The following is a 10,560-nucleotide window of genomic DNA, read 5'->3' as shown; positions in this document are numbered from 1 at the left end:
CGATCTTCATTTTCTCCCGATCTTTTTTTCTCATTTACTCGGTAGAGCGGGTAGACATTAATTTATGTTTATAAATCAACGGCCAATTCTTCGATCTTATTGATTACGTAATCCATTGAAGCTTTACTCGGTGGTGGTTGACAATTGATCACCATACGGAAAAAGTTTCCAAGTTTTTTAAAGGATAGTGGCATATATCCGATCATTAGCGTTCCATTCGTCATCATACGTTCCTTAATTTTAGGTGCAATCTCGTATAATTTATCCCACCATTCTTGTGTTTCTGGTTGATCTCGCATGCTCGGTGGTATATACCTATTACGAATCGAAACGGAGAGCAATTGTAATTACACGAGGCAATACCATATTTGAATCGACAAGAAAAAATAACTTACCAAAAGCAAACGTTACAACCTTCGTATTGAGGAAGTACCAAGCGAAATCCATTGCGATTTCGAATTCGATCGATAAAGTATTCAACAGCTGATATAGCAAGTTCCACGGATTCGCGAAGTCCTTTGGTCCCACGTGCTTTCCACATCAACCAAAATTTAGCTCCATCGACCTACAACGAAGAGGATTGTCGTCCTATCGAGAAAACGGAAACTTCTGCTTTAAATTATTATCAACCAACTTTATAAAATCTCACCTTTCTCCCACACTGCAAACTTTTGTCACCCGTGTCCCAGGATACATCATAATGTTTGTCTTGTTGAAACAGATATTTCGCTCCCGCGCAATTTGTCTCGTGTAAAATGTTTTTACCCTTGACCAGAAACAATGAGCATTGCAATGGGGCGCCAAGTGTCTTGTGAGGATTCCACGCCACAGAGTTGGAGCTACATCAAAAAATTCAATTACTAGAATATATGAAGATTTAAAATAATAAATCTGTAAAACAGAATTATTACGTACAGTTCGATTCCTTTTAATCGATTTCGATACTTTTCCGAAAGCAATAACGTGCCACCGAGACATGCCTATAATGAAGAAAATTGAATTATAATTGAAAATCTTTCATTTTTGTCTTTATATTATCATACTTGTACGAACGTCAACATGTAACCATAAATTTTCCTCACGACAGATAGCCGCGATATCCGGCAATGGATCAAAAGACCCGAGAACCGTAGTGCCGCAGGTGGCATTCACGAAGAATGGTAAGTGACCTTGTCTTCTGGCTTCCGCTATGGCAGCTTTCAATTCGTCCGGTCGCATACGTCCCAATTCGTCGCATTTTATCTATGCGAATAATTTTTATTAACAGATGAAAATGTAAAACAAATATCGATAGAAATTAATGCTCTTTTTACCTTGTAAACATGATCAGTTCCCAAACCTAGCCAATGAGCTCCTTTCGAGATTGAATAATGGCCAGCCTCGCTGGTAAAACAAACGAGCGGTGGAAATCCCGCGAGACCTTTCTTCTTAACGTCAGGAATCATTTTATATCTAGCCAGCACCATGCCATACATGTTAGAGATACTACCGCCAGGACAGAGAATTCCATCTCCGTCCGGCATGGACGGATATCCGATCAATTCCAAAGTTTTTTCTATCACTTGCCGTTCCATCAAAGTAAATACAGGAGCTACCTCATACGTATATCTAACGATATGAATCGAACATGCATTGTATGAGAATCGTTCCTTCTCTTTTTTATAAACAAAAACAGCGTATTAAAGAAAACTTACTGGCTTGTATTAAACATATCCGTCAACCAAGATCCAGCTAGGCCATATTCGTCAACACCAGCGTAGAGTTGATTATGGAAATGTGGACTGTATGTTTTGACGGAGTATCGGATCGTTTGTCGGATCGCATTTTCGATTTCATTTTTGTCAGCTGGTTCCTCGGTCAGTTTAATTGGTAGTCGTTCCTGTAAAACGAAAAATAATGAATAAATATTCAAAGTGAACGAATAACAAGTGATCGTGAAGTTTGGAATTAAATCATAGCTCACTTGCAATTCATCTGGATGAACAAATTGTACGAGTGGTTCGTTGCCTGTACGATCGAACGCATTTTCTTCCTCGAGAATTTCGAGCAGTTGTTTGAACAGCTCGATCGTTGCCTTCGTAGATGACGAAGCGTCCATTGCGTGTCGTAAACTAAATTCTTATTCTTGGTTAGATCAACGATATCGAGACAACGCCATTCCCCCACGCTTTAATTTTCGTTCCTCCATTCGTTGTTGTTTATTCGATCAGCCACTTGCTTGCTGGACGCGGAAGATCGGAATCGTTGCAAGTAGCACAACACGCGACACCAACGTTGACCGCGTATTTACGAGATATCGACCGGAAATTTTCGCGTCGCGCAATCGGTCAGACGAATACGGTCAAATGGGTCGATGAGTCGTAGAAATGTAATACGAGATACGGTCGATAAAATCGTACGATAGAGTACACAACTATGTAAGAGTAACGAGCAAAGTGTTATGATAACAAAAATAAAAAAAAATACTAAAGAGATGAGAGGGGATTGTTCCTATATTAAACTCGAATGCAAAAGTTTAATTTCTGATAACGGCGAATACATAGAAAAAAATATATCGAGACGTTATCTTTGTGAAGAAATGGTGGAACGAGAGAGGTTAGGCGTTGAGACGGACTCGTTTCGCGAGATAGGATTATCAGTAGAAACGATGTTTCGACCACTGATTAGATCTATCGGAACTCGAGGAACCAAACCCTTCATCGAAGCCCATTGTCCTTCACAGAGTTCGTGAAATGTTAAACGGAGCAACAGTCTGCCACCGAGAGTACCGGGACCTCTACAAACCGCTCCTGCACCAAATTCCCAAATGCCTAAATTCTCGGATGAGTTTGTGTCGTTTACCCGCGTTAGGTACATTCTTTGCAACCATGTAGCTAGATAGGAGGCAGCACAATCGCAGTGCCATGGGTTTCTAGCGAGACGAAGCTGTTCGATTAATTCTACGGCGTCTAAAATCCGAGGCGGCAACGACGACAGATAATTCGATTCTAACTGCCTGCTGACGATTATTAATTATTTCACTTTTCTGATTATTAATTATTATGTACTTACCAATTGTTCAATCTTACTCACAGTTTTCGCAGATTCGGTGTATCTTGGAATAGCTCGGGATGCAAGATTCTCAAGTGATTCGAGTGCAAAAACAGAGATGTCAAATTAGATAAGCCTTGGAACGTGCCGCGCAATAGATTCTCTATTCCATTTGCGTACAATACCAGTCTTTCCAAACTGGCAGACATTGAAAACAGTCCAGGCGTCAAGTTTTTTAAACGATTGTGTCCCAGTTGAAGTTCCTTCAACGCTACCAAACCTTGAAACGCAGTCGGATTGATCTATGATGTAATGCGATACGTATGTATCAACGAACGGAAAGAAAAAAGTAAAGAGATCAATGAACGACATACATATGTATGAATAGAAGATGTGGACGGAAAAATTACATAGAATGTTTTTCTGTTTTCCGATGTTGACACAATCCTAGCAATTTTTATTGGAAAGTAATAAGTGTTTTCTATTATTAGGCCCGATATACACGAATGATATGTACGCCATTGTGATTCTGTTGCAATTATTCAGGCAGGTTATGTTTCTAATGCGATATATAATCCCATTAAAACAAGATAAAACAAAATGTTTCACGATTTTTTGAAAATTAAAATCAAATTAAAAGAACTTTTTTGATTTTTTTCTAATTTAATAATTATTTTAATTCATCGCTCTTCTAAAAAATGATAAGGCAATTAATTACAGATAAGAATTAAACGACCACTCAAACTATTACTGCACGTAAATTATAATTGATAAGATCATAAAATTTTTATACTAATTAATCTAAGATAAAATTACAATTACAATAAAATAATAAAAATACAATATAAGAATCTTCCTAAAATAGGAAAACAAAAAATATTCTATGAATTTTTCGTACACATTTCGCACGTATCCGATATTTACTCGAGCTATCTTGTTATTGGACATTTCAAGAGAGTTTAGTTGTTCGAGAGGCGCCAGTAATCTTGCAGATATCTCCGACAATTGATTACTTCTGAAGTTCAACTCGCGAAGTGACGTTTGCATCCGAAATAATTCATCGGGTAATTCCCTCAGTCGATTTTCCTCCAAACCAAGATATTTTAAACTTGTCAAGTCTTTAAACAGGTCAACAGGTAGAACCGACAGTCGATTTTTTCCAAGCAATAGCTCTTCCAACATGGTCAACCCGTGGAATATTCCCGGTAAAAAGCTCGATATTCGATTACAGGAGAGGTCGAGCAATACTAGCAACGTTGTGCTCAAGAAGAGGCTCTCTGGTAGATTTCGCAACTTATTGGAAGACGCATCTCTGCATCGCATCAGGAACAACGAGAAGATACATTTAATATTAAAAAAGGTAAAAAAAGATCAGGAATCAAAAGAAAGAAAATCAAAAAAAAAAAGAAAAACAATAGATATGATCAAATAAATTATCGATTCTTTCTCGATTCATTTGTTCTTTATGCTATCAAAAGAAGGCAAGATCGATTTGACGATCACTCACAGAATACGAAGATTTCGTGTGTTGAAGAATTGAGATCGATGCATTTCTCCGAGTAAATTTTTGCTCAATCTGATGCGCGTAACAGCGTGCAACGAGAAAAACAAGTTCAACGGAAGATGCTCTATCGAGTTGTCGCTCAGATCTCTGAAACGAACGATCATCAAAGAATTTTCTCGAGCGCTACGAAACCGTAAAATAACCTCTTTCTGCGATTCCTTTTTTTCTTTTACTCACAGATGATTCAACCGTGTCATGTCCAAAAAGGTATCCCTGTGAAGCGTTGTCAGTCGATTACCAGCCAAGTCCCTGAAAGCAACCGTTTCTCTCGATTCTAATCAGATTCCTTTCCTTTTTCTTTTCTCTTCGAAATTAGTGGCAAGAAGGAACAGAATAGAATATAGGAGAGGGATGGAAGGAAGGCTTACAATTTCAACACATCCCGAGGAACTAGCTGCGCTGCAGGAAGATCCAACAGATCCTGCCTCCAACAAGACACCAATTTTATTTCCGGTTGACATCTACACGGCCCTTCAGCGCAAATCTCCCAGTCTTCCTCATCCGAGCTCATCTGCCAAACTGTGAACCCAACACGTCCCGTCCAATACAAAGGAAGAAGGAACTGACTCGACGAGAGGAGAAAAGAGAGAAAAAGGCCAAAGGCTTACCGGGTTGCTCGATCGCTCTGAGTCTTCTTTCCAGACGAGATAAACGACTCTCGAACTCCTCGAAAATCGTGGCCATGACAACGTTACTATTCGTAACATTCTCTTCTTTCGTTATCTGATCGGACCGCGGCCCTATTCTTCCCATTGCCACCGATTGTTCGAAATTCGACTGTTCGGGATTCGCGCAATCGCGAGACGCCTCCGCTCGAGGTTTAGCTTCGAGCGACGTAATAAAAATAATCGTCGTGAATACGAGGAACGAGCGCGACTCGAGGCGACGGCGACTCATTCTTTTCGCGCGGAGTAAAATTCTTCTCTTCTTTCTCGAGGGACGCGACGACTCGATCGACTCTCTCAAGAGTCTCTCTCGCGCGATCGTTTGATCGTTCTTCTCGTCCTTCTCTCTTTATATTTCGCCTCGTTCCTCGCACGATCTTCCGCTCTGTCCGCTCGTTAATTCATAGTTGCAGCTTTTGGCGTAACGCTACGAGATTGACAAACAATGGACGGGCGTCCATGCTGACGCGTAATCGTCCATCTACCACTTATCGTAATCGCTGTTTACCCGGTCCCCCCCTCCTCCAATGCTTCCCTTAAAAACTTGAATCAACATTCTCTCGTAAAAAAAAGAAAAAAAAAGAATAAATATATATATATATCACAAATCGTACCTCGATGCGTATTAACCCTTCATCACGAATTTTAATGGTATTTCTCTTCAATATTTTGTTATAATTAAACAAATTCTCATTTATTCAATTTTTGATTGGCTTTTTTTTTTTGTTTATAATTTTTCAGGATCATTGTGGTTAAAAAAAAGAAACGAGAAAAATCCTGGATGTTCAATAAAACCCATTCAATAAAATCGACATGGACGAAGAAAAATCCGAAGAATTAATTATTAATAAAATGTGATCAATCGTGAAATACGCGCGATTTCTCTTCTTGCCATTTCTTTTATTTTCACACTCGCTAAAATCTAAAGCTAAAACATCACAAGCCCGACGTTACATAAGATTGGTTAAGCATTAAATTTTCCTCGATCATGAAAAAGCGGCGGTACGTATGATGCGAGGTGAGATGATCATCCTTCGTTGCCTCGAATTCAAGAGAGCCTCACGCCCCCCGATCCTGGACACTCGCCCTTGTTCTTCACCACCAATTCTGTAAAAAAAAAAAAAAAGAAAAAAAAAAGAACGATTCGAAAGAGGACGTTGACGTCTGAATTTAAGGAAAAATGCACACTCACTTGTCCCCATCTCGCAGTTGTAAACGTTGAGAGCGCACTCGGTGCCGAACGTTCTTGGCTTGAAGGTGGCGTCGTTCGGATCGTGGGCGCAAATCGGGTCGTAAGTGATCGTGGTGCAGTCACGGGCGCAGTCCTTCTTCTTCTTCGCCGCCTCTTTGGCTAACTTCACTTCCTTCGATGCGGTCGCGGTATCCTTGATCTCCTTGATCTCTTTGATCGGTTTCGTCGAGGGCGAAGAGGTGTCCGCCGCCTCGGCGAAGACGAGGGCGCACGCGACGACCAACGCTGAACCATTTGGTCGCGAAATTAATTCCAAAGTCCGAAGATTAAGGGGAAAACGTGGCGCGATTTTCGAGAATTTCAAAAGAGCAATTAAACTTCATCTTCTACACCGTGTTCTACACCGTCTTTCAAATGGAACGATTTAAGTTTACGCGTGTATATATATATATTCAGATAAAGACGGAATGAATACGAATTGAATTGGCAGTAACTCGATAAATAGGTCACGTTCTTTTAAATCAAATTTTTTATTCGTTTCAGAATCGTCTAGAATCAACTTCAACTTCAAAGATGCGTCACGAATTATACGTTACACGTCCTGTGCGTGTTCTCTCTCTCTCTCTCCCTCTCACTCTTCCCCCGCCCTCTCCCCTCCCGATAATTGATCAAGGAAAACGAAGGAGCAAAAGTTGTCGCGACACGTTTTCGCGCGTGACCTTAATTCGATCCTCGTTAACAAACGTGATCGACTTCCTTTTCCTCCGACGCTTAGTCAAAGTCACGCGCCTTATCGAAAGACCTTAATTCGTTCCTCGTTAAAACGTGATCGACTTCCTTCTTTTTTTCTTTTTTTTTTTTTCTGCTCTGCTCGCTTACATCAGTCATCAGAAATCACGCGGCGCGAAAAATAATAGCGCGGATACGTGCGTCTCTTCTTTCTCGATATTCTGTTTACTTACCTAGTAAAACGATCGACTTCATGATTCACCCAGGTGAAAGGAATAGGCTGGCGCGCGTGTGTGTGCGTGTGTGCGTGTGCGCGTGCGTACGACGACGAAAGCGAAACTATACTCACCCGTCGAGGCAAAAAACGACTGAAACATAGCCGGCTGTAGCAGCACCGTTTATAAACGAACACAACATCCCCACCGTGTGTCCTCCGGTCCGGAAAACTCGAGAATAATAACAGAGGATCACGTAGCGGCAATCTTCGAAATTGGTCGCGCCTCCGCGCTCTTCGCCACTGGAATTGTTAAGTGTTGCGATTTCGTTGGAAATGGAACGAAACGCAAAGTGGAAAGAAGCGAAAGGCATGCGCGTAACGATGCTTGGAGACGAACGGACGTTTTTATTTGGACGGCAAGCGTGTACACGAGTCCATTGTAAATATTATTGTTTACATAGGTAACGGATAAATACGCGATAAAGGATCCCGTGGGTCAACGAGAAATATTCGCGGCGAATACCGACGTGTTGGTCACTGGCCGAGAATTCTAATTATAATGAATGGATCGCTTTCGAGTTTAAATAAGAAATTAATCGGTATTAAAGATTAAGGAATGGAATTAAAATTTTTTCTTGCATTAAATTTTCTTACGCAACAGAGTGATACGCAACAGATGTGCGATTTCAATCCCGAATCTTTTGATATTCCGTGAAATGAATTCATTATTATATAATATCTCGAGTCGATCCGTGGGATCCTTAAGAATCGATCGACGACCGAGTTTATGGTCGGATCGAGAAAAATAGTTTTGCAGAAACGAAATTACGGATTAAAACTTGTCTCGTATGAGCCGAGCCTCCTCCATGATATAGTTCTGCAACAGTTGTTCGTAATCCGGCCAGGATTCATCGTGTTCGAAGGCTTTTTGTATTTGGCACTGAAGCGTCGAGCACTCGGATCGTGGTTTAACCACATCGACTCCGTATTGCTTCATCGCGTCATGCACCACCAAGGTTAAGCGGTTCAATCTGTCCCACACCATCGAGTTTGCTAAAAGTGTAAAAATAATTCTCAAAAATATTCACTTCACTTTCGCAATCAGCGTCAAAAAAGATTTCTTTAAGAATTTAATTAAAAATCCAAACACTTGGGATCGGAAAATAATTCTTGATTTAAAACTTTAAGAATTTGATTAGAAAATCCAAGAGTTGATACTTTTGCAACTTTGCAGAAAATAATTCTTAAGAAAAATTCAAAAGTTTCTGCAACTTTAAATAATTCTTAAGAATACACACTTTCCCGACCAGCATCAAAAAGATTTCTTCACAAAGTTTGATTTAAAACTAGAAGAATTCAATTAAAAACTATAAATCCAAAGGATGACGTAAACACCACCAACTGCAACTTTGCATCAGCTACGCCTTAGAATTTTAATAAACACTTTAGCATATTATAACCATAAAACGATTGAAGAGATTAAAAGTTGCCGCATTGGATTGATTAAAAAAAAAAAAAAAAAAAAAAAAAATTAAAAACAGGTATACGAGAGAAGGAGAATAATACCGTTCAGAAAACGACGTCCCTCGTCCTCGTCGTCGTTGCTCCCCTCCATGTTGTTCCCTTTGTTACCTTTCTTGATCTCGAGTTTCGGAATGAACAGCAACAGACAGATAACAGCGATGAACTTGACGATCATCTTAAATATCACCAGCTTGAGAAGTATCTTGGCCAGGGTGAAGGCGTTCAGCTTGAGCGCGAACGGCCAGGAGAAATCGATGGACGGAAGGGAGAGTTGCACCGAGTCGGATATCCCGTGTGGCGCCCCGTAAGCTGGAACGTTTTCGATACATCGTCCAGAAAACGATCGAAAGGAATCGAAGAAATATTCTCTCCGTTTCAAACGAGCCTAATACGATACCTCGTGTCTCACCTTGCTGTGGCTGATATGGCGAGTAACCACCTCCACTTGTCCCGTAAGAGTAATCGTTGGAGGGTGGAGGCCCGTAGGAAGGCGATCCGTAAGAAGATTGGGGCGGTCCGTAAGTATTTTTAACTCCGTTAAAATCGGCGGACGTTCGAGTAGGCAGGGAGTAAGAGTCGCTTGGCACCATGGAGAAAGAGTCTCGATCCACGTGAACGATTCTCGAGGAGGAGGAGACGGGTATCTCGGAACGTTTGGTCGTGTACACGGGTCCCAACGATTGCTCCTTCCTTCGATGAAACGATCCTGATCCAACCACGTCAACGATCCCCTCACGGGGATCGGTGCTGGTGCGAGAATGCCTTAGAGCCTCCAGATAACTGTCTCTTCGGTAACTGAAAGGGCCGCCGCTTTTTCTTTCGACGCTCCTAGTAACGGATAGCTCTCCGTCGGAACGAGCTTCCATCTCTGTCCCGTGACTGGTAACGGACGATGAAACGTTGGACGGATTAACGTAATGGTCGTTGTCAGGTATCACGGTCCCGTTCCTGGCGAATTCATGCCCGCTCGCGACGAGGATCAGTGGGAAAAACAGCAGTCTGAGAACGAGGGACGAATCTCCACCACGATGCGCGATCATCGCACGAACAACGAAGGAGACGGAAGAGCGAACAGAACTCGCGCGAGCGCGCGTTTTTCTCTTTTTTCTGGAGAGTTCGAGTCGAGGTCTCCCGATCGGCGAACGAATTTCGAATGGATAGGTTGGGACGAGCGAGGGAACGTTCAGAGTTCCGTCTAGCTTCCCCCTCGAACGACGAGGGAACGAAGAATGCATATTAAACGGCGGTAACGGTTCAAGACATGGGGGATTGTGTATTCGAGGATCGTTTTCGCTTCGACTTCGAATTTGCCACCTCCGTCGGTTTTTAACGGTGCCGGTTGCTCTCCCCGCTTCGTTCCGAAAGAATCGGACGAAACGTGGTCTACGCTCCCGTGGAAAGGCGTTGAATCCATTGTCATTCGTTCGAAGTAACGATAACGGTGTCGTCGAACCTCCTACGCTCGCTACGATCCACTGGCACACTTAATAACGCGGCACGAAAATCGGTCGCGGCGTGCCACCGCGTTCACTCGCGGAAAGGGAAATTCGAGTGATCGATATGATGGTTGCTCGGTGGATTCGCCTAGGCAACGAACAGAGCCAATCCCTTCTTCTTCAAAGATTTGCACAAATACTAT

General features: G+C 41.8%; 4 protein-coding genes and 1 long non-coding RNA gene across 8 annotated transcripts; 1 reads left to right on the top strand and 4 right to left on the bottom strand.

The window, feature by feature from the left end:
- Positions 1-5: 5 nt before the first annotated feature.
- LOC100868720 (glutamate decarboxylase 1) lies at positions 6-2,858 on the bottom strand. The gene is made up of 8 exons (XM_003692011.4): positions 1,964-2,858; positions 1,695-1,879; positions 1,314-1,608; positions 1,054-1,242; positions 916-980; positions 650-839; positions 396-565; positions 6-315 (listed from the first exon to the last, which is right to left on the bottom strand). Exons 1-8 carry the CDS (start codon positions 2,096-2,098, stop codon positions 69-71), a joined length of 1,476 nt encoding a protein of 491 aa, XP_003692059.2. The 5' UTR covers positions 2,099-2,858; the 3' UTR covers positions 6-68.
- On the bottom strand, positions 2,563-5,637 carry LOC100869144 (uncharacterized). 2 transcript variants are annotated; one of them, XM_031915379.2, is made up of 7 exons: positions 5,203-5,637; positions 4,963-5,113; positions 4,772-4,843; positions 4,538-4,681; positions 3,955-4,342; positions 3,073-3,332; positions 2,563-2,998 (listed from the first exon to the last, which is right to left on the bottom strand). In XM_031915379.2, the coding sequence occupies exons 1-7, from the start codon at positions 5,489-5,491 to the stop codon at positions 2,563-2,565; spliced, it is 1,740 nt and encodes a 579-aa protein (XP_031771239.1). In that variant the 5' UTR covers positions 5,492-5,637. The 2 variants fall into 2 exon arrangements, with proteins under 2 accessions (XP_031771239.1, XP_031771240.1); XM_031915380.2 differs by having other exon boundaries at positions 2,563-2,995.
- On the top strand, positions 2,896-4,481 carry LOC116414052 (uncharacterized). 2 transcript variants are annotated; one of them, XR_004224495.2, is made up of 3 exons: positions 2,896-3,351; positions 3,985-4,166; positions 4,262-4,481. It is a non-coding gene; the product is annotated as an uncharacterized LOC116414052 (long non-coding RNA). The 2 variants fall into 2 exon arrangements; XR_015290580.1 differs by having other exon boundaries at positions 3,015-3,379.
- Positions 5,638-6,138: 501 nt separating the features above from the next.
- Positions 6,139-7,544, bottom strand: LOC100868833 (uncharacterized). The gene is made up of 3 exons (XM_003692012.4): positions 7,414-7,544; positions 6,452-6,736; positions 6,139-6,366 (listed from the first exon to the last, which is right to left on the bottom strand). The coding sequence occupies exons 1-3, from the start codon at positions 7,433-7,435 to the stop codon at positions 6,308-6,310; spliced, it is 366 nt and encodes a 121-aa protein (XP_003692060.1). The 5' UTR covers positions 7,436-7,544; the 3' UTR covers positions 6,139-6,307.
- Positions 7,545-7,782: 238 nt separating this feature from the next.
- LOC100869260 (uncharacterized) lies at positions 7,783-10,558 on the bottom strand. Of its 2 annotated transcripts, none has more exons than XM_003692091.4 (3): positions 9,331-10,558; positions 8,964-9,230; positions 7,783-8,450 (listed from the first exon to the last, which is right to left on the bottom strand). In XM_003692091.4, the coding sequence occupies exons 1-3, from the start codon at positions 10,154-10,156 to the stop codon at positions 8,230-8,232; spliced, it is 1,314 nt and encodes a 437-aa protein (XP_003692139.2). In that variant the 5' UTR covers positions 10,157-10,558; the 3' UTR covers positions 7,783-8,229. The 2 variants fall into 2 exon arrangements, with proteins under 2 accessions (XP_003692139.2, XP_031771243.2); XM_031915383.2 differs by having other exon boundaries at positions 9,319-10,447.
- Between the last annotated feature and the right edge of the window lie 2 nt (positions 10,559-10,560).

The sequence above is a fragment of the Apis florea genome, unplaced genomic scaffold (genome assembly GCF_048593485.1).
Source record: "Apis florea isolate Af1SG1 unplaced genomic scaffold, ASM4859348v1 contig_2272_pilon, whole genome shotgun sequence".
In the NCBI taxonomy this organism is placed as follows: domain Eukaryota; kingdom Metazoa; phylum Arthropoda; class Insecta; order Hymenoptera; family Apidae; genus Apis; species Apis florea.
Note: the sequence above shows the minus strand (reverse complement) of the source record. Positions and strands in the feature narration are given on the sequence as shown.